Source organism: Rosa rugosa, chromosome 1 (assembly GCF_958449725.1).
Source record: "Rosa rugosa chromosome 1, drRosRugo1.1, whole genome shotgun sequence".
Taxonomy (NCBI): domain Eukaryota; kingdom Viridiplantae; phylum Streptophyta; class Magnoliopsida; order Rosales; family Rosaceae; genus Rosa; species Rosa rugosa.
The window spans coordinates 71,150,424-71,175,923 of record NC_084820.1 but is presented as its reverse complement, the minus strand read 5'-3'; the positions used below and the strand labels follow the sequence as shown (position 1 = coordinate 71,175,923).

Here is a 25,500-nt window from a genome sequence, read left to right as displayed (position 1 = left end):
TACACTTTAGTATAATTATTGATCAAAGTCAAGCCAAACCCCAATTTGGACAACCTTTTTAATATTAATATTTAATAAAATTAGCGATCACGTCAAAATTAGACTAATAATTAAAGATGCAAGAAATTTCATTCTTCATTTTCAATCAATGCTTTTCCTCAATGCTGTAAAATCGAGAGCTTACCAATGATGATAATGGTGCGGTTTTTACATTTGCAAATCAAAGGAACTACAAAAATTGTATATTCCTTGCAATGGAAAGAAATCATTGATTGTAGCACCCCATATGAATCGGTTGGAGACTTTGTTCATCCAAAGAAAAAAACAAGGATATAAGAAGAATCAAAAGAAATCAATCTCTATATAATTACCAGAAGGCTTCAAATCAACACCCGGTACCTTCCCGTCCGTGCTGGCTGCTTTCGGAGTATCAGGTCTTGGAGAAGTGTCCAACAGGTTCTGTTTTGCTGGCACCGAAGGCGGATTTGTACACCGGATTAGCGCCCAATTCACACTCTGGAAAAACGGATGCTGTTTGACTTCTGTAGCCCCACGCCGATAAGCAAGACGATGCTGTGGCTCTTTCACAAGTAGACCTCTGATCAAGTCCCTTGCTGCAAAGCTGACACTGGGCGACTCTGGAAATCTCAAAGGCTGCCCGACAACGTTAAACAAAGTAGCTCGGTTCCCTGCTCCCTTGAATGGAGTTTTGCCAAATAAAAGTTCATAGAGAAAGATCCCAAACGTCCACCAATCCACAGCACTGCCATGGCCTTCACCTTTGATTATTTCAGGCGCCAGATACTCGTGTGTTCCCACAAAGGACATTGATCTAGCACTAGTGGGTTCTGCAATAAGCTCAGGGAGAGGGCTCACTTGATTATATATATCATTCTTGGGTTTGGTCTTTTTCTTGTCCTTCTTGGGCTTGCTTGAGAAAAAGCGTGGAGCAAAGCACGCTGGTGTAATGCAATCTGGCTGCATTACACAAGTTGGCTCGATGCACGCGGGCTGAACACAATATGCTGATTTCTTTGTCTCCATGCCTGAGTTTGAAGATCTAACCAGGGTGGGGGAAACAGCACATCTTAATGAAAGGTCAAAATCTGAAAGCATTATATGCCCATCTTCCCTCACTAAAACATTCTCTGGTTTGAGGTCTCTGTAAATGATCCCAAGCATATGCAAATACTCCAAAGCAAGCAGAACTTCAGCCACATAAAACCTGTGCGATGAATAAATTATTCTTATTAGCATGTTATCACCTCAGTCAATAAACATGTGCTGATACTTGTTGTCTTTCTGCTTTTTACTCTCTCTCTCTCTCTCTCTCTCTCTCTCTGCATGTGTGTAACAAGACAGAAGAGGAGAGGAAAGAGAGATTTCTACATCCAAACAATCAAGTCCACAAAAATAATCTTAACAATCACAGACACCACATATTTACACTAGAAACCATACATTTCACTGAAATCCCCAAATCACACAATATGCTCTTACAAGTTATAGACAGGAGCTGTATGTTTAGAAATGCTAAAATGCATATAAGTTGACAATTTGTACGATTTTCTGAGTAAGGGTTATTCTGGTCCAAGATTATCAAGTTAACTACAAATTGTGTTCCCTTATCTAACACTAGTCATTTGTAAATATCCATGTGATTGACGAAATAAGGTAATTTGGTGCAATACATGTAGTCATTATAATAAACTGAAAGAAGTGGAAAGGAATATCTAACCTGGCAGCATGCTCTGGAAAATACTTTCCAGGTTGTTTTTGCCTGAGTGCATGCAGATCACCTCCAGGGCAATACTCCATCAACAAGCATGTGAACTTCTCTGTCTCAAAGTGCGAATACAATGTGGGCAGGAAAGGGTGATCCAGAGACTGTAGTATCTCTCTTTCTGTCTGAGCCCTCAAAAGCTTTTTGCGACTGGCCAGTGCTGCTTTATCCATAACCTTCATGGCAAAACAAGTTCTAGTGCCCGACAGTTCAGACAGATAAACACTGCCTATATCTCCACATCCCAGTCTCTTCAACAACTTGAAATGATTCAAACCCAGCATCCCATCATGATCTCGGACAGCTTGAATTGCTTCCCATCTCACATCATTCGCCTTGTGGGGCTTGTACATGTTATTGCTCAAACTACTGGAGCTGCTCTCATCACTAACATCACTTCCAGTGCTACCTCTATACATACTGGTCTTTCTGCTCTCAATCAGCTCACAGGAATTAGTGACCTCACTTTCAGTTTCAGCAGACTTCTCAATGCTGCTTGTACATTCACTGACTTCTGTATTGGTAAAACTCTGTTTGGCTTCACAATAGAGAGTGGGGGCAGCAGAATATAAACTGTTCTGAGGGCTTGGACAAAAGGCAGTCCCTACTCCGGAATGAGAAACTAAGTGGCCATTTTTCCGTCCAGCAACTCCTTTACCTGGACCTAAAACATAATTCCTAGATTCTGGTAAGCTGCTTGAATCAAATTCCTCAGAATCATCAACAGGATGCTGGATGGAAGATTTTACTTCCACCATAGAAACCTTGTTCTGATATGAGGTTTCGGCTGGTTTATCAAGAACATCATTCGGGCCTCCATGTTCAACTTTGCCTTTATTTGAACTCTGATACCGTTTCCCCATACTGAGCAAATCTTCCTGCAGCGCGCCATGGTTAGGTACCTTGTTGGGATTAATTACAGAACCGTTTGAATAGCCTACTGTCTTCACTTCATAAGCATGAGCAGCCACACTAGATGTGGATGAAGCCACTTCACTTCTCAATTGTTTCGGAGATGGAGGCTGAGAGGGACGAGAAGTCCCAGGTGTCGAACTAGGGTTGTTGCCTCCCTCAGGTGCCGAATAGCGAGCCTTTGGAACAGAAATGACCCCGTCAGACAGTGAATCCATTGCTCTCACACAGGAACTCCCACTGCAAATTCCAAATTGACCACAGAGATTATAACAGATGACAGTATCTCTACAAAGGCCATTAATTACAGAATACGCAACATAATCACATAATTAATTACAGAAAAAAAAAACCCTCTTTCAATTTGAAATATAGACCACGAATCCAAACAAAATATCTGCACAGCTATACAATCAAAGATAATCACATACCGAAAAGAAAAAAGAAAAAAATTCACAGCCTTGATTCAAGAAACGAAATCCAATATATCTACACCCTTAATTCACAATCAAAATCAAACCCAATTTCTGAATCGAATTCAATTACTCAAAGAACATATCTTTCACAATCCAAGGCCAGACGCAACAATTTCCCCCAAAACAAACGCCATTTTCAACTTTCGTTTGGGACCCAAGAAAACCCAAAACCCTCACTTATCACAGCCCAAAACCCAGTTTCCAATTTCGATTCTTTACGAAAACCCAGCTCGAATTAACACAAAAAGCAGACGAATAACCAAAGAAGCTGAGAGAGTGGTACCTGATCAGAGAGCAGAGCAGTCCTGCATGGCTGGTGGGTTAGAGAGAGAGAAAGTGAAATGACTTTTGAGTCTGAAGAGAGCTTCAGATCCGATCGGAACAAGAAAGCAAGAGGACGAAAACCACAAGAAGATGATGATGAAGTCGTAATAAAATTTAGGGGGAAAAAAAAAAAAAAGCTGTGGGTTTTTTCTCTGTGAATTTTCGTCGCGTGGTGGAAATTAGAGAGAAGAAGAAGACGAAGAAGGCAAGCTTCAGAAGCTTCAGAAGCAAAGCAATTAAGCTTTGTTTTTGAGTGGTTTCCTCTCTGCGATAAAGCTCTAGCTCTTTCTCTCTCTCTCTCTCTCTCTGCTTTTCTTCTTCTTCTTCTTGTTTTTGTAAAATGGTTTTTAGTGAGAGAGAGGACCTTAGGGGTGGGTTATGGGGGCACCTACCCTTTTTGCTTTGGGCGCTCCCGCCTTTAATTAATTTTTTTTCCTTTTTTGTGAAAATTTAATAATTCAGTGTCATTTTACGGTTTCTTTTTTCGGTGCTAATCATTTTCCTTCTGCAAGAGGATGAGGACTTGAGGAGGACCACACAAGAGTGAGAGTGTGTGAAAGCAACCAAATTAGAAGATTATTAAACTGGAATATGTGAATTAATGAAATTATGTTGAGGTTTTAGGAGACGTGGGTATAAATGTCTTGAGTTACATTGGTGGGTAAGTATTGGACGGCTGAATTAGGGGTTTTTCGACACGTTTGCAAGTGACATTGAAATTTGGTAGTTAATTATTTTATATAGTTAATAGGATCTTGAGACGAAGCTAGATTTTTGCCTTAATACGTAATAATAAGTTGTGTATGTCTAAAAACAGAGTTGTGTATCTTTTGAAATGGTCATAAATGATATGAAAAACTGGTTACTAGTATATTGGGGTGGAGCTAGATTCTTGCCTTGATGTCAATAAGATGCTTAGGCATAGTGATACTTTTCACTCTCTATATCACATTATTGGATAACGTTGGGTTTTCCAAAAATGACTAGACACTTTATATTAAGTTCACTATTAGTTATCAACAATTTGTTGAGTAAGGGCATCAACTTGATATAAATGACCTAATTTTAATTAATCTTCTTACCTCTAAATAGCAATTGGATATTCTTTAACTGTTTTGAGCTATCCCAAAATGTATATTCTCTACTTAAACCAAACTCCATCCTCTAGTCTAAACCAATGTTTTATGATATCTTTTAGATATAGGATGCTTATCTATTATTCTCTCTTCACAAATCAATTAAGTCACCTTGAAAATATTCTAGTATATTACTTTTCCAATAATACAAGTCTCCCAAGAAACACAAACATTGAAAAGAATATCCTCTATCCGTTCTAAAATGACCTGTCCCGATCCAAGCCAGCTGACATGGCGACATGTGATTGGACAATGCCGTCAACCCTCCTCCCTATGTTTTCTTACACATCTCATTGGTCAGAACACTAAGATTCAGGGAGCACATGTGGGACTTAATTACCATTTTCCACCAATAAGTTACGTCTTAATTTACGACCATAATTACAAAGCATATCTAATCTAATCTATATTAATAGTAATCACATGGGAAGCTTAAGTAACCGCGCAACCTCAAATTTTTTCATTAACTTCTTCCTCGGGAGCCACATGCAGGCACGTGAATGACGCCAGGAGCACGTGGACGGCTGTCATGCCCGGCGCATGAAACTATACACTTGCGGTGAGCCAATTTTTTTAAGGCAAAACAGTTAAAATTTCCCCGAATTTTTTCAATCCGATCACCTTTTCAATTCCTCTCTATCGTTAATTTGAGGTCAAGTTTTCTATATTTTCGTCAAACTTTATTGTCCAGCTCAACTCACATGCTACATTTCAATACGTTTTAATATTTTTCACTATTAATAAGTTATTTGGACATGTTTCTAAATATTTTATCGATGATATAAACTACAAAAAAATTTCGTGTTTTGGTGTAAATTATGAAAATACTTTCACGTACAGTAGTAAGCATTGAATTTTATTATAAATTTGAATGAAATTACAGAGAAATTAATGATAAACTAACAGTAGGAGGTAAAGCAGCAATACAGAAAAAGTCACGGGTCGTTTGGTTATTCTGTTTTCTGTTTTTAATTTTTACCGGCCTAATCTCGAGGGGGGCAGTTTCGTCTTTTAGCAACGGGGCGCTCCGATTGTCTATCGGGTCACGAACCTCGGACATGCGGGCCCAAAATGCCACGCCATTGGGACCCACCACCCCCGCACATGGAGGACTTTTGGTGGGGCCCGGATTTGGGCTAAGGGTCTGGTGTGAGGGAACACACGGTGGTTGGGTAGTCCTTGTGAGGGTGACCACTTACGTGTAACATGTAACATGCCCTGGTGGGACCCACTTAACCCACTTCCCTTTGACCTGGAGTCGTGGATTCGGTTCGGGCCAATCGGACGGTTGTAAAGGGGGCTTTGGAACATGACAGGTTGCTGTGGATTTTTGCAGGGTAGGTTAATCACTGGGTCTTTGACACGTGTAATCATTTAGGTGGAGCTCAGACAATATCCCAACTGGTGGGACTTCTGTCACCAATCAGGTAAACATGTTTTTACTTCTAACAATCATATTCTCCAATTAACCAGGATTGAATAATGAAAAAAATTTACCCTTATTTTTTTAACACCAAGAAAACTTATGTTACTAGACCAAGTTGTCGTAGCCTAAATGTAACCGTGAAGAAAAATCTATTGAACTATAGGGTGAGGCACTAATGAGAATTTCGTAAAGATTTTTAAATCAACGGTTGGATGACATATATGTTGTACAATTCAACTAAAATTGATACTACTCATCCAACCGTTAATTTGAAAGTCTTAATTTTAAAGTTCTCACCAGAGCCTTTCTCTTGAACCATATGCCTTGCTAAAAAACATAACCCTCTATTTTTATTTTCTTTTTCTTCTATATACATCATGGAAAACCAGCAAGTTGGCAAGGGATATGATAAGGGAATCCAAGAACTGCACAATCAATTCATAATATTTCAACAGTGTGTGGAAGTGGAACTAACTTAAAGAAGAAGTCTTAAGATTGTTCTAGTAAATTATCCAAGTATATATTCAAGACGTATCTCGCTGTGGACAAGACATCGAGCCTCTTCTCGCTCGGTTCATACTTCCCCTTCCGAAGCTGGTACCTATGAGTTACAGCCGAGATTGTGTAAGTTTGGCTTTCTATTGTCACAATCTCCCCGCATTGCATGTTCTGCAGCACAGAAGTTGCAATAAGAATATACACAAGGGAAAACAAAAACATGGGATACTCGGAATATAGATCATGTCTCTAATCCCACTAATCATATAGGGCCTATTGATTCCCATGAAAGAACCAACAGAGTAATATTGACAATATGACAGACACGATTCCACTAACCATATTGGGCCTACCTACTAATCCCCATCAATGAAGCAGCATGACAGACATAAACAATTAGTGTTGACTGTTGAGTGTACATAAAGTTTGAGGAAGCTTCTATTGCTATTTCATGGTTTTCTGGACTCATGCATAGTGCTGTTGTTGGTTTTTGAGTTAAATGGCATCTATTTTCTCCACAAAGAGTAAGGGATGGAGACTGGAAGAGTCTGAGATCGATCACTACAGAACTATAGATCTATTTTTCAATTATAAGAACATAATACGATACCAAGAACTCATATCATCCATGTGCTTCAAACTATTAGCATAACTTGCAAACAAACATTCCTCTAAATCTCTTCAACCTAAGCTGACATGTCAGACGGTGCTTACTTATTTTGACCCAAGTCATTCTACAAATAGCTAAACTGCCTAAACGGTAACACACTTCTGTTTCCTTTTCTGCGCCTCACAGCCATTTGTTTGATGGCAAGTCAAAAGGAATGAGATGGAGAGAACCCAGCATGGCGAGATCTTCTCATTTAAAGTGTCGAGGCATCAATTAGATGTTTCAATGACTATTTTTGAGTACTCTTATCCTCTGTTAGAGAGCTTACCATCTCAACCTTAATCGAGTAAATCTAGAATCATATTTTGAGACTCCCTCTCTACAGAAATTAGCACTCTCTCATCCTCTAAACCTATAAATTATTGCTCTCTTTCATGCTTAATAAAAAGTTACTCATGAATGATTCAAATGAAATCTATTGCTCATCTTCATTTCAACACTCATTTTGTCCAACAAATCATTTAGGTTCTCATAAATTTTGAAAGGTAAAAGGTGACATGCGCTAAGGAAGAGACAATACCAAAACAGGAGCGAAAAACTTGCACTGAAAATGTGCATTTCCACAAGTTCTAAGCTCTCTACATATACAAATGCAGCTCCAAAACAGAGTAAAGAACTAAAGATTCTAAAAGCTTAAACCTCAAAGGTCCCAAAGCTTCAGTAAGGTTCCTAAGTGGGGATGTATTTGGTTCAGTCTCCTATTCTTCTCTATATACTCAAAAGGGCCTTTTGCCTACACCAATCTATCGGAATATGTGATCATGCCACCCCAAAGCAAAAGTGGTTCCAATTAACAACTCTTTCAAGTTTCAATACATCGATCAAGCAACTCCTAGCAAAACCTTACAATCTCCAGATTCATACACTTAAAAAAACTTCCTTCTAATCAGCGCAACGGAAGCGGCATCCTAATCACTACTCACCACCATTCAGGCTTGATCATCACATTGTTTTGAGTTCAAATCATGGTGGATTAAACATAGTGGATTACAGCTCACACAATAAACAAGGAACAGGCATATGCACTAAATCCCAATCCCAATCTGTGCCTCTCATCACATCCCGACTATTAAATCCCTAAAGCTAATTTACAATCGGCATAAACATGGATTAAGACCAACTATAAATCCCCAAATCACAAAATAACAGCAAAAAATTCATTAGGAACTTACAGAGGGAAAGCAACGAACGCCGAGGTTCTTGGGCGGAGGCGTAATTTCGATGACTTTGTAGAGGTCATAGTTATCTCTGCTCCTCTCTTTCTTTCTGCAACAGACTTGAAGCACCTACAGAAATGGGAAATGGAGATTATTAGCTAAATTACAAAAATAAATGTTAAAAATAAACAAAGAAATAATAATTTATGTTTTTTTATCTACCTTTGGATTTGGGCCAGTGCGGAGGTTCAAGGAGACCATTGCCATTGTCTCGAGCTCTGGTTCTCCCTCTGTGGCTGATACTTCAGACAAAGGAGATGGAATGCCAGGAAAAGAAACAGTTTAATTTTTTTTTTTTTTCCTGAAAGAAAAAAATTTGAGAACGAATCAGGAATAGGCCCAAAATAAGGCCCAGAGTGGTCCAAATGTGGTGACGCACCCCTTTATTATAATTTCAAGAATTGAAATTAAAATAATAGACTTTAAGTATTTTAATCTCAACTATTGAAGCTAAATCTAAAAATGAACAACCATAAAATCTTTGATCACATGATGACCGTGTGAACACTACTAATATAAAGGATACTAATGGGGCGCTCATCACATAAAACATTTGGTAAAACAATTAGACAAAAATCGGCAGGATTGGAAAAATTAGTGCGCGTGAAATTGTGACAACTAGTGAAAATTATGAGATGTTTTGAACAATAAACCCACGAGTTTATTGGCTGGTATCCTTGATCAAAACACAACAAAACAAATGACTCTTTTAATGTTTACAAATTACAGGGTAGAAGACGGGAAAGCAGGTTAAACGGAAAAAGGTACAGAATCAAAAATGTATGTTACATCTGCACAATGTGCAGTTGGTTGATGTCGATTAGCAGAAAAAAAATAAGACAAGACCAGGTCTCTTTGATCTTATATTCCTGAGGGAGTATAAGGAAATTGATCCCTCTAAGAAATTAAAGAAAAGAAAAATGGAACATCTCTGAGACAAAATAAAGGAAACTGAAACCAGAGGCCGTGGCTGCAAGGATTCTTTGGTCCTAAAATACAACAAACTTTCTACCTCCCATAAGGATGATATCGACCACTACCAGCACCACCATATCCCCCTCTACTACCATAAAAGGAAGCTCCACCGCCACCTCCATAGCCACCTCCAAAACCTGCGTCATAGCCACTCCCACTCCCGTAACCACCACCAGCTCCACCACCAGCACTTCCATATCCCCCATAACTCTCACCACCTGTTCCACCATAACCACCACCACCACCTCCTAGATCATAACCTCTGCTATAGGCTCCTGCATAACGGCCTGCGTAGCCTCCTACTGAGGATTCTCCCCTATAAGCCCCTATACCGCCACCACCGCCGCCGCCGCCGTATACTCCGTATCCACCAAACTCACTTCCACTATATCCTCCATAAGCACTGCCTCTACCAGCATAGGCTGCTGCGGTTGACCTATAAGCACCTGCACTACCATAGCCTCCACCTCCAAATCCACCATAACTATCTCCATATCCACCACCATATGCAGGCCTAGAATCATTGTAACGTTTTGATGGGGGTGGGGGTAGGGTTTGTTTCTTTGGCTCTGCCTTTTTTATCTCCACCTACAAAGAAAGAACAGATGAAGATGTAAATTATCAAACTTCTTGATTGATCATGGATGCATCTAGTGAAAAAACAAGACTGGAACCATATAATGATTCCAGAATTATTCCACACTTGTAATTGGTTTTTTTAATAGGTTTCCAAAGTGAACAAAGCAATAAAAACTTTCAGTAATCTACAGGCTGCTACTAATCTAAGCAACAAAGTAGTGCAAATCATTGTAAATCTACTAATCAAAACACTAGACAGCTCAAGAGAAAATAAAAGAAAACTGAAAAAATAATGCCATCATGAAGTCTTGCAAGTAGCTCATAAATAGGGAGCAAAAAAGCTCGAGTGCCAGCGTGAGAACAAAACATGCAAGAAACATATTGACAAACAAGATACTAAGTTGCCAGTGGTTTTAAGATTTAAAGGACCATACATTCAAGAGCCTCCCTCATATGAAGATGGTGGGCAACAGTTACTATGGAGTGTAGCCTACAGCATTATATCACCTTTACTGACAATCCATGCAAAATTCAATGACAAACATCTAATGATAATGCGCTAACCAATACAATAGCTAATGCATATAAGTATTTCTCTGAATCCACACAATGTGACAAAATAATAACGTGATAAGGCCTTTCTTTCAGCAGACAGCTTACCTGAGCTCCAGCGAACTCAAGTTTGTTCCCCTTGTCCAAGAGATCATCAACTGCTTGCTCTGTCTCAAAGGTAACAAAACCAAATCCCCGCGAGCGACCAGTGGAATGGTCCCGCATAATCTGATGTTCCTTGACCTCTCCAAACTGTGAAAAGAAGTCGCTAAACTCATCTGCCCATTTACAAGTAACACACATGTAAGTACCTCCACAGCTAACATTCAAAGAAGAACATTAAACTGAAAAGAGAAGAGCGAAACAACAACAATCACCTTCATTCACTGTTGTGGGAATTCCACCCACAAAAATCTTCTTCGTCTTGAAATCCTTCGACCCCATTGCTCCCCTCGGTATTGTCCTCTTGATTTCCACCTATCCAAGGCCCATTAACTCAAGTCAACAATTGAAACTCGTAATGACAATAAAAAGTAGTACACAGCTCAAAATCAACAATGAATCAAAACGTAAAGAAAGAAAAAGCCCCCTACTTGCTTGCCATTGATAACATGAGTCTCTTCTATGACAGTATCAACCACAGAGGGGTTAGCATAGGTCACAAACCCGAACCCCCGGGGCTGCCCGGTTTTCCGATCCTTCATTATCACCGAATCTATAATCTCCCCATATTTACCAAAATGCTTCACAAATTGAGCTGCATTGCATTACCACAAAACCACAAACTCAGAAACCCTAAAATAATCAGAAACGCTTAACACAAACGCAATCAACTCAGAATTCAAATTCTACCTGTAGTGGTCTCTCTCGCCAAACCCCCTATAAAGATTTTCCTACGGAAATTACAAAAATAAGCTAGCTGAGATTCATCTTAGGTTTTCCTAAAGCTAATACAAAACGGCGTCGTTAGTTTGAGGAGAAGGAGAAAAATTACCCGGGGCTGGCTCCGTCGCCGGTGTGAGGCTGAGACGACGACTTGTAGTCTTCGTCCTCCGCCTCACCTCCGCCTCTGTGGTCTGGCCGGTCAACGTCGTGAGCTTCTCCGTCAAGGTTGGCATCGTTAGTATGCGAATCCATGGCTGCTTTCGAATTTGAGAGAGAGAGAGAGAGAGAGTAAAGCGAAGCGAGCTTTAAAGAAGAAGAAGAGGAATGGAGAGTTTAGCCCTAGAGAGATATCAGAGAGAGAGAAGAGAGTGCAACTGAGAATAGAAGAAGGGGCTGTTTCCAAAAGCTAATAATTTTCGTTGCTGAGGAGGAGGCTCTTAAACCCTGAAATTTGTTTTTTATTTTTTAATATGAAAAAGCTTACAACACAAAACTAAATAAAGTAGTCCTGAGGACAACTAGAGTTAAGTAAATCAAAACTATTAGCTAGAGATGCTGGAGGAGGCAACTGGCCCCAAACCCAAGATTGATCTCAATTGATGGAATGACCCAATTTTTTTTTTTTTTGGTTTTTGAAATAGAAGTTAATAACATTAGATCGACCGCCAAATAAAGTCAAAGACTAACAAACACTTGAAATAGAGTAATTGGTGGGAAAACAACCAACCGTCTATCTAAACACTGCAACTTATTACAAATCAGGAATGCTCGCATAAATGCAAGCCGAGTACAAATAATTATAGCCTCACATTCTAAGGAAAACTCAATTGTGGTACAAAACTACAAATGAAGAATAGAAACATCTCATAAAGCTCTTTTAGAAGCTATCTTTACACACACTAGACTTGAGCCAGTCATAAGTCATATTCAAGATAATATCAATTTTGCTATAATTAATATGATTAAAATAAAAATCAATTGTATAATTAATATGATTAAAATATGAGTTTTTCCACTTCTCTATTTTTATTGGATTACTAACATGATCGGAATGTTCGTTTTTCCACTTTCCTATTGGATGGATGCGGCCGGCACAATCCTAACTGTGTATTACAAATTATTGAAGTTGTGAGTCGTGAGTTGTGAGCCTAAAACCGAAACCAAGTTCAAATCTCTCCCTTACAATACCCCTAGATAACTAGATAGTATCTAGTGCCGATCACAGTTTGTGATCCCAGAGGTGTTTTAGGCTCTATCGGACCTGTGATGCTTTGAGAATGGAAAGTTCTGCTATGAAAGAGAAGGCTAATGACCCACCTACATTCTTCTACTTTGGCATTGAACTCGAACTCAAGCCTTTGAGCATAATGCTAGGGATTTTAAATCTAGTTTTGGTTACATATACAGACTAACTAGTAACTACATTGGACTGACTTCATGTGTACAACAAAATTTTGACAACAATGCCTGGTTCCGAGCACTTTGCATTTTACATGGTACAACTTTCTGAGATTTGACTGTCCTATCTAATTTGTTAACATGCAGTCCAAGAAACTAGAAAGTATTCTGTGGGTTAACCCTCCTTCGTGGCTCTCGCTTGTAGTACGGGGTTTCATCTATCGTCCTCCTCACATAATCCATGAAGGGCTGAGGTGTTCGAGGAGACAGTTCACTCACAACAGCAGGGTTGCTACGTTCAGGTGTGACCGGGGCTGCAAAACTTGGAGTAGCAGGAGCAACAGGTATATGAGATCTATCCGGTCTGTCAGAATAATATTTGAAGACTACCACTATCAAAATCAATAGAGCAAGACCTCCGAGCATGGTTGCCCAAAGGGTATAATTGATAGCGGTAGTTTCTGATGCTGCTTTTTCTCCAGGGTCACCACTGACATCAATTTCTACACTTTGACCTGCATAAGACAAGTCATTTAAATAAATCTTGTTGTCTGCCCGTCTTTCTCAATCACCCATTAGTCGTTTCTAAAGTGTCGTATCAAAATTTAGGACCAAAATTACTCACCATTGGCTGGTAGTGTGATGAAAATTGTATCTTTGAATCTCTTGGTACCTAACATTTTGACCTGAAATGGACAAGAACAACAATCCCAGAAAGGATCACGATTCAATATATGGACATGAAATCAAGCAAGCATATTAAACATAGTCCTGGATATTTGTCCAATTTGCTAGTTTATGAAGATCGACTCATGCTTTTTGGATCAATTGGGTGCACTTTATATGTGTCAAGTAGATTCCAGGATAATGCAGAAATAACTGGAAGAAGGGAATCATTCGAATTAAAGTTTTAATATATTGAAATCTTTTTACTCTCCATCCTGAAGACAAGTTTTATGTGTATACATTCTCTTGCTTTCTTTGATAGTGATATATGAGTATCACAATTGTAAAAGCAGCATTCTTCCATAACATCCCCATGAAAAATTCAACTTGCATACCAATACTCTTCAATTTAACACTTATCAGCAAATGATTTTTAACATAGTGCTCACCTCATACTTTGCACGCCCACCGATCCCAAAACCTTCTTTATGGATGGGAGTAATGAGTAATAAATCCCGCTCACGCCAATACATTTCAACATCTACAATTAGAAGATAACAAGTGAGATCGGAATTCAGAGCCACCATTATGACACCAGGGAAGCCTCCACAATATGAGGCTGGCAAAAAGTTCGGGCTTCTTAATGCTTACCTGTGTTCCCCAGAATTGTGACGATAGTCTTGTTAAAGTCTGGAGTCAAATTCAACTGGAATGAATCCTGAAACATTCAAGCAACAAATACATCAAACAGTACTACAATAAATTTAGTTTCATAATATACAATCTACATTGAAGAGAGTCGAAGTATCAGGAACTAAGGTGCATTAAGTTTAGTATCCTCAGAAAAATTTAAAATGCATGCTGCTATACCTTGCCCATCTCCATAACAGAAAAACCTCCAACGAAAAGAGCAGATGCCGATCCTGAAACATGATCAGCTCCTCTCAGTGAAGCATTGATGGAAACAGATATATCTGGTTTCATATCCTTGGACTTGAAACGAACCAAATGCTCCGGTGTGTAAGGGAAGAAGAGGCAATATGAGTTACCAGTATCAAGATCAATCCATGGCTTTGAATACCTTTAGTCCATGAAGAGAAAAAGAGTATTAAAGCATGAAAAGAATTAATCCATAATTACAGCCAAGCGACATAGTAGAGTGAATGAGAAATATACCCAACAAAAGGAGGGTCCACTCTACAAACATACTGGAAGCCCTTGGTGTTTCCAAATGCCTTATACTTGTCGCTGTAAGTAAACAAACAGAAAATTTGAAAATATTAACAGGCAAGTGAGGCAACTAACTATACCAGCAAACCATTGTTGTTCCTGTGAAAATGAGGCAAAAAATTGTTGATTCAAAATATCATGGTCTTACTCCTAATGTGAAAAGTACATCGAGGATCCTAAAGAAATAATATTTTTGTAAGAGAAATAAGTAGGACAATACACACACACACACACACACACACATATATATATATATATTTATTATTAATTTTCTTTTTATGATGGTACTGTTAGGCTGTTAGCAATTCTTACTCTGTATGTACGTCCAACTTTATAAGTTTTTTAAGACAGACCTATAACCATGACTGAATATTAAATAATTATTTTGGCCAACATCCTTTGTCCAGTAAAACATTTCAGTTACAAACCTGATCTTCACAGAGAAGTTATATCCTTTAGTGGGGAAGGGAACATTTGTCAGTGTCTCCCTTGGAGCTTCAACAGAAACAATATCATCTGTTAGCACTGTAACTGTTGTTCGCAACTTCATGCTTGGCGCCTCAAAGTGTACTGTCCACAGGTAAGAAGTTATGAGTGTGAGCAAGGTCAAAATTATTAGATCAACTTATGAACCGCATCAAATCATACAGGCAAGATTCATTCATCTAATTTGTCCAAACCTACATCAGAGTATACTGAAGGGACATATATGACACTTCCCTAATTAGAGATGCAGTGGACTTTTATTTAATCGTACCTTGAGTTGTACCTTCCCCAATTACTTCAGCTTCTCCAGACAATGGGGAGACAGATATGACACTTTCATTGGCAGTAAGCCACCGGCCAGAAATTTGATCATTTAAACCTATCAAATCAAGGTAAACAGATGACCAATATTACGGTAGTGAGGGAGAGATCAACTTTTCTCTTCAAACTTTAATTCATGGAAAGCTCACAAGTATAATTGTTTGGAAACCTGACCAAATGTTTGTCTAATGTGAAGGATTAACTTTTCCTTGACATATTTGAAGCATACTACTACAAGGCGATATCTACACATCTATACATCCAATTGTAATGCATGTGGATACTCAGCTGAGAGTCTTGAGAGTTATGCACACCCAACACCCAGAAATGAAAACCCACTATAAGTTCATGTTATCAACTTCAAGCATGGGAAAGGTAATAAACTTGAACTTCAATAAATGTGAATTTCTTGGCTATAGGTACATTTTCAAAATCTTTATCTAATATACATATGTACATGTTCAATCTTTATCTATAAATGTGAATTTCTTGGTTATAAATTCGAACTTCAATAAATGTGAATTTCTTGGCTATAGGTACATTTTCAAAGTCTTACAGGCAATATACCCAGCTGTCTGTAAGACTTCGGACAATCTAAACCACAGCAGTGTACTGCACTCAATATTATACATGGAGCTATCTATATAAGAAACATTAGCATTTAGACTATCTACTTGTGTTTCCAAATTAGAGTAAGAACCAAAATGGCATACTTGAACGGGTCCATCATAAGGCACAGTTCCATAAAGACAGTTTCTGAAACCTCTAAATAAGATAAATTGAAAAATGATACATACATAGTATAATCATATATGTAGATCCAATCTGCCATTCTCTTTTTGAAAGTAAATGGTTACAAAGAGTCAAAGACCTACCTTCTATACTGAAGTTAACATGGCTTCCTATGTGAATAACTGGGTTCTGAGGATGTATATGCGCTCCCACTGATATCTGAAGAGAGTAAATTTCAGTTGAACTTGAACATGCAACAGTAACATAGAGAGTTCATGTGTAACCAACCGCAAAAGATTTCTAAAATGAAAATAAGAACCCGCGGAGCATATGACACACAGCTTTGACATATTCTATTTACAACCAACAACTTTTGGTCAGTAAAGGTATATATTTCGTTTATAAGACCAGTAAGGTATATGAGATAATCCACATGGTAAATAAAAACCACTATTGAGTAAATAAGCCATTTGAGAGTAATGACATTCTCAGGCCTTTGTACAGCTTTCTAACCCCCAACCCTCCACTTCATTTACCCAAAAACCACAATAGAAAAGAAAAGAAAAAATGAATAATCCGCTGGAAACCTCTAGCTTTCCAGATATATGTGAATGCACAAGTGCCATGGTGATGGCAACTAAATACTTTTCCAACACTTTCAGGGTTTTAGAAAGGGTTAAACATGTACCAGGATATAGTCGGACTTCAAGGGAATACTAGCAATGGATACTCGCACAAGAGCTCTACCATGTCGCATTGCCTTCAGCCACAAATTAGAAAAGGAGCAGTCAATATAAGTTAGAGACTGAACATAGAACTGTTGTGCTTCCATTACTAAATCTCATCACTATAAACGCATGCTGCTTATTGAAGTTATATAAAGTTCAAACAAATATAACCTTCGTCACAGCTTGTTTTAAGAAGATTTTTTCTTTTGAAGGAAATAAGATAATAAATTAGACCTTGAGATGGATGATTCCACTTCCAGCGAGCGTCGTGTTTACAGACACCACATCAGGATTGTCAGTTTCAATATCAAAGAGGACGGTGTCATATGCTTCATAAAAACGGTTTCCTGGTCCAAGCAAAACCACACTAATTAAAAAACATACCAAATAACAACATTAATTGACAGTTGTTTTTTAAGAGAACCAAAATTACTTGATATAATCAAAAAATTGATACCTAGTGCGTCCAAATAGACTACTGGAAGAGAAAGCTCAGCACCAAGACCAAGATTGATCCCACGAAATGGTAACCAGTCATCTGAAATCCTTATTTGAGCCACCTCAGCAACTTTGACACAAGCAGCAATCTCAATTCTATCTGTCATTCGATCTTTTGCCTGAATGCATGCAAGATTGTTACTTTCTGATGTCTTTATTCTGTCTCCATCAATGGAAATAGCATCTTTTTGCAGAACTTCATTCTTGTCAGGACCATTTCTCAATAAAGAATAGATGATAGTTCCTTTATGACTCTGACTATCCCGTTGGCCATGCGATTCTGAAGATAAAGGTAAAAGACTAGTTGTAGTATAATGAGGAGGAAGAATCCAGGTTATTGGAACTCCGAGAGCAAGCGGGGGATCAGGCACCACCGATATTGATACAGAGGCATTGTAAATTCTTCTCCATGACTTAGAACCAGAAGATACAAATTCACATGAGAATGAGACTGCGATATTTGTCCTCCCTGCAGATCTTCCAAGCACTACTTTGATAAAACCAAGCTCTTCCTCACTAATATGGCTTGTAAAACGAAATTTTTCTGCATAATCTAGTTGAGATCCATACTTTTCACTATTCAAGTGCTCTAACCCATAAAAACTCAACACCTTTTCATCTTCTCCACTCCAATGGTAATTTTGGCATTGCTCATAAACAGAAAACAGATCACCCTCAGAAAACACAGGATAAAGTGGCATCTCTTTGCCAACACCAAGCAGTTCACTTTGTGCATTCAATATCACCGAAAAAGGAACTCCTACTTTAACACTGGTATATGCTTGACAGATCACAGTATCTCCATTTTTTAAGACTGTGGCATGAATAGTACTGTTCCCAGGTAATCTCGCAGATAATTGTCCTGAAGATCTATCTATTGTTGCTACTTCATCATCCATACTCGTATATTCAACATTTACACCAACTGTTGGGCCTCCCTTTAAAGTAAGCACATAAGATGCACCAGGTACAAGGAATACATCGTGGGGGTGAATCTCTGGTGCTGCATAGACTTCCACCATTATTGGTTGACTCAAAATTTCATGCCCAGATTGCTGCAAAGCACTGACAAAGAAAGTTGTGATCCCAAGATGTGAAGCAAAAATCTTAAATTTTGGAACATTTATATATCCACCATCTGTGTTTGAGATGTCATTAATATCTGACACCTCAATAATTTGATCCTCAACATGCACTTGAACACTAATGTAGGCAAACTGATAAGAGTCAAAAGTTCTCCCATCACTAATACCAGCCATTATATCAATAGTCTGTGAACTCCCTTCCATAAGGCTTATAACTTCTGGTGACATAATCTTTATCCAGTCGATCTCTGCAACTTGTACCACAGCAGAAGCTGCAAGTGGAGGAGCAAGCCCAATATCATAAACTGTCACAAGTGCAGTCCCCAAACCATTAGGAGACAGCACCAGTTGTGAGCATTGTAAATCCGTTGGGGGTTGAATGACTTCTACCACTTGAGAATCATTTACAACAACTTTCAGAAAACAGCTCCCACCAGAAATTGCCAGATTTACCTTAGCATTGGGATTGAAAACTACCAAATGATTTTCTGGACTAATCCTCAATGTAGAAACAAGCTGCAAACGAATAGCATCTGTAAGAACATTCTCTGAACTCTCAAGCAATGGTATAGTATTATGTTTACCCATGGTATTGTGGAAACCAATAACAGTAGCACGAACAATACACAGGCCCGACACATTTTGCAGGCTCAAAAAATTTTCCCAACTGTACTTTGATCTCTGTAAATTATCAGCATCATCCCAATAGGCCATCCCATCACAATTGCTAAGTTCCCACTGCAAATGAAGAGATGATGAGTTTGCAAAAGCTTCTCCAATACTACTAATGCCAACTGCAGCTAATCTAATGGTGCGCTCATTTGCCACAGTAATGGGAGTGACACGAATTCTCCCTGATTTACGGTTAGCCTGAATTGCTGTCCTTATAACTTCAAGTTGATTTACAGGTTCATCGGCTATCAAAGCAATTGAGGTAGGAATGCTACATATAAGAGACAGAGACACGTCAGCCACTGCAGGCACAGGATGGTCATCCCCAACAAGATTACCCTGTTTGAAAACAATATTATAGGTTCCAAGCATCTCGCATGAAACTCTGTACAGACTCCTATAGGTCTCAGATAACCGTTGCACAGAAGCACCATCATCAATGTGACCATGTTCTTTATTTAAGATCTCCACAGGTTCCACAAACTCAACACCATTTTTCCACTGTTCGGGACCACCAAGAAGCATGACATCCAGATGCGTTCCAGGGACAAGGTACATTTTATCCAACTTTACCAATGGATTATCAGTTTCTGTTAGAGTCAAATCAAAAAAGTAACCACCATAATGATTTCCATCACCAGCCTGACGAACACTAAGTGGTGGATATGCCGCAATAAGTGAAGATGCTTTTAAGACAATAGGTCCATGAAAAGAGCTTTCATAGTTGTGATATTCATCAGGTAATGTAGCATGAAGAGTAGCTCGACCAGAAGCGGAAGCATATAAATCTGCCCATGAACATGGAGAACCATAAGTTGATGTATGGAACTCAGCATTCCCTAACATGTGTGAATCAGATGCCTCCCCTTTGACAATGATGAAAGGCCCACTCTCTACTTTCCACTTTATGAAGGAACTGAATGCATCACATCTATAAAAGTAGGCACCTGCAATAAAACATCAAATTTGAAATTTCAACAGCCATTAACAAAAATAAAGATTGCCAAAAAGAAAAAAACAAAACAAGAATAAAGTAGCTTGTGGCTCTCAAGTATATGGCATTACCATTTGATGCTTTCATTGTTACAGCAGCTTGAAGATGTGATCCTACTACAGTCTCCACAGGGAAGTTAAGAAGCATGGACATAGATGCTGGGACCGAAACTTCAATGACCACCTACAATAGAGCACTAATACTATAAAATCTAGGATTGACAATTGGGATGATAAAAAAACAGAAATGTGAATATCGACAGCATTTGAGGCTGGGGGTCAGGATGGGTGTGTGTAAGAATCTTGGGATCAACCATTCAGTTGTCCAAAGTACAAAACTTCAAATCAATCAAGCACGAACTGACAAAAGTAAGAAGCATAAATAAATAAGTAAAGTAAGGAGCAAGTCTGTAGATACTCAGATCTATGATGCACAAGGACAACAAATAGATTACCTCATCATAATTGAATGAATCAAAAATGGATAGCACTTTAATAGTAGCTTTACCAGGCTTCTTAGCCTGGACAACCCCAGAAGCAGATACAGACACAATACCCATGTCTGAGGAGAACCATTTGTAGTCTGTAGATGCTTTTGCACAACCTGTGTAATTTAGTAGTGTTCAGAGCACTTAACCAACATCTCAGAATCATATGCTAAAAAAAATTTTAGCATCAAGAACCACAGACCTCCTGAAACCTTCAGCTCGACCGCCTGATAAACAGCAGGAACCCAGGGAAGGAGAATGGTCGCAACACTTTTGTCCAAACTAAACTTCACTTGATCACATATAGTGACTTCTTGCACAACCTTGAGAACCTACAAGACAAATGAGCCGACTTAAGCAAAAAATTCTTTGAGAAAATTACAGAGAACAGATGAACTCCACCCACCCCAAAAAAAAAAAAACAAAACAAAAGCAAAGATAAAAGATACAAAGATCAGAAAATAAAATAAAAAATAAAAATGAGCATTACCTCCTTCGTTTCATTTAGCGCACTAAAGTAAGTCAATGAAGCTGTTAATTTTCCCTGTCCCCGTGAAGTTGCTTTTAGGACTACAGAATTCTGCCAGCTATGTTTGACTGCAATATCATCAGATACAGGAAAAATTTGCCAATAATCTGACTTGGTTTTGGACAGCTTTAGATCATCATTCTGCAATCAGTTAAGGAATTTATTAGCAGAAGGTAGCTAAGACCATAATGGGCTGTTACTGAAGTAAATCAAAGAAAAAAAACAGAATTTGCTATAATAGAAAGAGGGCCGTGCATTATCATCAAATGTGAAAGAACATTTGCAGAAATGAGGGCCTAAAGGTAGTAAATTTGGATATGAATACAGAATTCTAAAACATTATGCAAGATAAAGAATCAGTTTATGTGGTAGACAATGACACTTTAATAACATACTTTTCTATTTTGAGCAAACAAATTGATTAAGGACACTTATTATCTATAAGTCACAAATGCATAATAATCGGATATATGATTATGCAAACAATGATCCTGGAAGAATGCCTGCATTACCTCTGTGATGTAAATTTCTTGCGCATCTGGCCCCTGGGAGAAAACCTTCATTTGAATGAGGTACTGATGACCAGAAACACCATACCAACGGGTCATGGACGGAATTGCTTTAGTTCCTTGTACAGGATCACCAGAAGCAGACAGAGGTGTCAAGTATAAAGATAAAGAATCTGGCAGGACAACATTGAGTGAGGACACTTGTATGTGGCCAGTAACCCTTGTATCTTCAACTATGACATTTGTTACCCCTAAGCTCAATGCGTTTGTCAAGCCTGTCATAGAGTCAACATGAGCAACTGAAGAGTTTGACGAAGACCATTGATGATGTGGGGACGGCAAAGTTACCACTGCAAAGGTTAAAGGCCAAATCAACAAAGGTAGTATGGTGGGTGTCACCCATTAAGCACTACAACAGCAAGTTTATACCATCAAAAGAAAGTTGAATATGACAGTCATAACTATGGTCATCAAGATCGGATAATTAGACAACACACTGGAATAGGCCCAAAAAAAAAAAAAAAACTACTACACAGCACTTGAAGGAATAAATTAGAACCTTGAGCCTTGTTCCCACGAATAACTTTTAGATTATAACGAACAGCAGCGCCAACAAGGACAAGTACAGGTGAGGGAGGTTCGAGTGACATGGCTTCTGCTACAGTTAGGACAATCTTATCAGCCATGTATTTGAATTGTGGCTCAAGCAAATGCACAGAAACAATCTCATGCCCAATTTCGATTCCCTTTACAACATACATGTCTGAGAACACACCCTGTTTCATAAATAAGAAAAAATGTAAGATGCAAATTGATAAAGCAGTAGCTTATTGCTTACTCAAACCAAAAAGAAGTATGCTTACACTATCTTCAAGTTTTATTTGGACATCTAGGTCTCCACACAATCCACCACAGTCACTCAGGGGAGAGTCCTTAAGAGGAACATGAACAAGGTGATGCAGTGGTTCATTGGTTTCTAGCTGCCACATAAATTGCAATCCCACCAGTGACGAAAACACATTTTCTGCAATGGACAATGACAAATTATTTGAAGTTTAGTGAACCAAACCAAAACTAAATGGAAGGGAAGAATATTACAACCAATGGTTGGAAAATGAATGTAATAGGTCAGCGTCTAATGAACCTCCTAATAATTTTAGCATCCATTACAACTTAGACAAGCAATGTATTTGTTGTTAGTTGGTACATGCAGTAAGCTAATCTATTGAACAGGGAATATTATCTGCATCATCACACAATCTAACAGCACAGCAACTGAACAGGCCAAGCTGATCTAGTATCTCATGGACAACATCTAGCCATTCTATGTCACCCCACAATGTTTTGTACCCTTAAAGGTAACTGGAATCTCAATAGTATAAATTAATAAGAAACACGGTTCTATCTAAACTATAGGAGAAATATACATACATATATATAGATATATGTACATAGACACACACACATAAAGCAGATTAGTTTATAAGTCACTCTTTATAACCCATAATCGCCAATGTGTGAAACTAAGAAGGGAGATGCAAACAGTATCAAGTAGAACTTAAACTAGGATTGAGTAACAACCCAAAACATTACCCAAGACAATAAAAAAGATATCCATATTTATTGCTTTGGTAACAAATGGAGACAACAAAATGAAAATGGGCATTAACAATTCAGTGCATTATCAACAACTCAAATACATAATTTAATAGGCCCAAAACATACTGTGATGACCAGCATCATGAAAATACCTTCATCATCGAAGGCACGGACTTGAAGAGTGGCAAGCCCATCTAAGTCAAGTTTAACAGAATTATGAAATATCTGGATTCTGGAAAGTTTGTCAATAAAAACTTTGCACCGAATCACAACTCCAGTATTTACGTCGGTAGCATAAACAGCAGTCTCCTTTCTACCACTATAAGAAGCAACTGATCTCAACCGAGCACTCGTTGAGCAGTGACTAGTTGAATTATATTCAGGCAGAACAGAGAGAAAATCATGATGATCCCATGACCTGCGACAATTAATATTGAATTTAGGGAAACGAAAAATACCAACAGTAATGTATATCTTCCAAGCACTGGTCAAACATAAGGGCAAGGAAAATACAGCTTCATGAAACGACATTGAAAGGTTTGTTACTTGTCTGAAAACCAGAGGAAATCGAATTACATTTCAATCACAAAATCGAAATCAAATATCCAAATGAGAGGAAATATAGGGTTCAATATTTCTACTCTTCTTTAATATTTTTTCAAAAATTTCTCACTGACCAAACAGAGCTTCGTGGTTGTCAATCCGATCAAAAGGTTATCAATCCCAAACTCAAAAGGAGCAAGTAAAACACAGCTTCATGAAACCACATCAAAAGCTTTCCTACTTTCTTGTCGAAAACCAGTTGCATTTCAACTACTATACTGAATTCAAATACCCAAATGGCGTTCATCAAGGGTCCATTACTTCAGTTCTTCTTCGAAATCTATTACTAACCAAACAGAGTTCAATGCTCATCAATTTCGATCAAAACTCACACCGAAAAGCTTCACCAACCAATTCGCATTTTCACAACAAAACCAAAACCAAATATTCAAATGACCTAGAATTCTAGGGTTCCAAACTTAGGTCCAAACCAAAACAGAGCTTCAAGCTTTCTCAATTCCACTAAACACAGCTCAAATCTACTACTGTGCTTACCATTTGAAGCAGCCGTCGCTTCCCTGAAGCCTATACTCAACCGGATGCGTCATCTTCGGAGGCAGAAGGATATTGACGTCGGCAATGTGCGGACCGCCGGAGCTCAAATGCGACGCCGTTTGGTCCGCCATAGTCAAAAGAACCAGGCCGAGTAAAAAAGCGAAGCTTGGCGGCATCTTCAACGGCGCCGAGTACTAGTGTCTAGAGCTCAGTGGAGCTTTGCATAGTAATGAGATTAGGTTAGGGTTTGAGAGAGGAGGAGTCACAGAGACCCTCAAATCAGGGTTTAGGGTTTTGGGGGAGGGAGAGAGCGGAGAAGAGGAAAGTAATAGTGGGATTCAGATGGTGTGAGACGTGGCGTGGAGTGATTGGGTGGCGATGTTAGTAACTGCCGTTGTTATGATGTTCGACATCTGGCGGGATGGTGAACGTGAATGCCCAGTGAGTCACCGATCAGTGAGTAAAAATTTTTTTTTAACATTACACAGTAAAAAGTTACGTGTTTAAATAAGACGGTTTCATAATGCTTTGGAATATTAAAACTCTCTATTTTATGTGCAATCCAATGAGTTACCAGATAAGAGCATCTCTAACAGTAGGAATTACTTTTTAGTTAAATTTAGCTAAAGATGTGAAATATAGCTATTGATTTAACAATGTTGCTCCAGCAGTAGTAGCTATTTTTAAATAATATACTAAATTTTATCGAATCGTAAACTGACATGTGGACAAAAAAGGAGAGAGAAATATAACTTTTGCTTTAGCTATGCAAGATTCTCTAGCTAAATATAGCTAGCAATTTTAGCTAAAGCTAAGAGCATCTCCAACAGTAGGAATTATTTTGTAGTTAAATATAGCTAAAATTGTGAAATATAGCTATTGATTTAACAATGTTGCTCCAGCAATAGTAGCTATTTATAAATAATATACTATATTTTATCCAATCATAAACTGACATGTGGACAAAAGAGGAGAGAGGAATATAACTTTTGCTTTAGCTATGCATGATTCTCTAGCTAAATATAGCTAGCCAAT

At 38.4% G+C, this 25,500-nt stretch overlaps 4 protein-coding genes across 5 annotated transcripts; all 4 read right to left on the bottom strand.

Annotated features, from left to right (window-relative positions):
• Positions 1 to 187: 187 nt before the first annotated feature.
• On the bottom strand, positions 188 to 3,846 carry LOC133726637 (serine/threonine-protein kinase D6PK-like). Its single transcript, XM_062154228.1, has 3 exons — positions 3,455 to 3,846; positions 1,739 to 2,935; positions 188 to 1,225 (listed from the first exon to the last, which is right to left on the bottom strand). The coding sequence occupies exons 2-3, from the start codon at positions 2,911 to 2,913 to the stop codon at positions 343 to 345; spliced, it is 2,058 nt and encodes a 685-aa protein (XP_062010212.1). The 5' UTR covers positions 2,914 to 2,935; positions 3,455 to 3,846; the 3' UTR covers positions 188 to 342.
• Positions 3,847 to 6,381: 2,535 nt separating this feature from the next.
• LOC133726639 (uncharacterized) lies at positions 6,382 to 8,762 on the bottom strand. Its single transcript, XM_062154231.1, has 3 exons — positions 8,605 to 8,762; positions 8,398 to 8,511; positions 6,382 to 6,726 (listed from the first exon to the last, which is right to left on the bottom strand). Exons 1-3 carry the CDS (start codon positions 8,647 to 8,649, stop codon positions 6,547 to 6,549), a joined length of 339 nt encoding a protein of 112 aa, XP_062010215.1. The 5' UTR covers positions 8,650 to 8,762; the 3' UTR covers positions 6,382 to 6,546.
• A 357-nt stretch (positions 8,763 to 9,119) lies between these two features.
• LOC133726638 (uncharacterized) lies at positions 9,120 to 11,849 on the bottom strand. Of its 2 annotated transcripts, XM_062154229.1 has the most exons (6): positions 11,543 to 11,849; positions 11,401 to 11,441; positions 11,142 to 11,305; positions 10,926 to 11,025; positions 10,657 to 10,826; positions 9,120 to 10,005 (listed from the first exon to the last, which is right to left on the bottom strand). In XM_062154229.1, the coding sequence occupies exons 1-6, from the start codon at positions 11,683 to 11,685 to the stop codon at positions 9,451 to 9,453; spliced, it is 1,173 nt and encodes a 390-aa protein (XP_062010213.1). In that variant the 5' UTR covers positions 11,686 to 11,849; the 3' UTR covers positions 9,120 to 9,450. The 2 variants fall into 2 exon arrangements, with proteins under 2 accessions (XP_062010213.1, XP_062010214.1); XM_062154230.1 differs by lacking the exon at positions 11,401 to 11,441 and having other exon boundaries at positions 11,543 to 11,847.
• Positions 11,850 to 12,771: 922 nt separating this feature from the next.
• Positions 12,772 to 24,818, bottom strand: LOC133726636 (nuclear pore complex protein GP210). Its single transcript, XM_062154227.1, has 21 exons — positions 24,466 to 24,818; positions 23,520 to 23,785; positions 22,632 to 22,792; positions 22,328 to 22,544; positions 21,772 to 22,118; positions 21,221 to 21,400; positions 20,933 to 21,062; positions 20,698 to 20,846; positions 20,315 to 20,426; positions 17,452 to 20,196; positions 17,229 to 17,341; positions 16,955 to 17,026; positions 16,410 to 16,485; positions 15,485 to 15,592; positions 15,156 to 15,297; positions 14,674 to 14,745; positions 14,368 to 14,578; positions 14,149 to 14,215; positions 13,947 to 14,038; positions 13,457 to 13,517; positions 12,772 to 13,346 (listed from the first exon to the last, which is right to left on the bottom strand). Exons 1-21 carry the CDS (start codon positions 24,639 to 24,641, stop codon positions 12,988 to 12,990), a joined length of 5,856 nt encoding a protein of 1,951 aa, XP_062010211.1. The 5' UTR covers positions 24,642 to 24,818; the 3' UTR covers positions 12,772 to 12,987.
• Between the last annotated feature and the right edge of the window lie 682 nt (positions 24,819 to 25,500).

Bases quoted from the DNA above. Each gene is read 5' to 3' on its own strand.
- LOC133726637 (XM_062154228.1), bottom strand. From the start codon at position 2,913: ATGGATTCACTGTCTGACGGGGTCATTTCTGTTCCAAAGGCTCGCTAT. The intron at 1,226-1,738 runs GTTAGATATTCC...TTCATCGCACAG, and splicing joins TTTCCAGAGCATGCTGCCAG to GTTTTATGTGGCTGAAGTTC.
- LOC133726639 (XM_062154231.1), bottom strand. From the start codon at position 8,649: ATGGCAATGGTCTCCTTGAACCTCCGCACTGGCCCAAATCCAAAG. The intron at 8,512-8,604 runs GTAGATAAAAAA...CCATTTCTGTAG, and splicing joins GCACTGGCCCAAATCCAAAG to GTGCTTCAAGTCTGTTGCAG. The intron at 6,727-8,397 runs GTAAGTTCCTAA...TCTGTGCTGCAG, and splicing joins GCGTTCGTTGCTTTCCCTCT to AACATGCAATGCGGGGAGAT.
- LOC133726638 (XM_062154229.1), bottom strand. From the start codon at position 11,685: ATGGATTCGCATACTAACGATGCCAACCTTGACGGAGAAGCTCACGAC. The intron at 11,306-11,400 runs GTAGAATTTGAA...AATGCAATGCAG, and splicing joins GGCGAGAGAGACCACTACAG to CTCAATTTGTGAAGCATTTT. The intron at 10,827-10,925 runs GTGATTGTTGTT...GTAAATGGGCAG, and splicing joins TCCCACAACAGTGAATGAAG to ATGAGTTTAGCGACTTCTTT.
- LOC133726636 (XM_062154227.1), bottom strand. From the start codon at position 24,641: ATGCCGCCAAGCTTCGCTTTTTTACTCGGCCTGGTTCTTTTGACTATG. The intron at 16,486-16,954 runs GTACATGTTTAA...TACTCTCTTCAG, and splicing joins TGAAGTCCGACTATATCCTG to ATATCAGTGGGAGCGCATAT. The intron at 15,593-16,409 runs GTAGGTCTTTGA...TTGATTTGATAG, and splicing joins TGTTAACTTCAGTATAGAAG to GTTTAAATGATCAAATTTCT.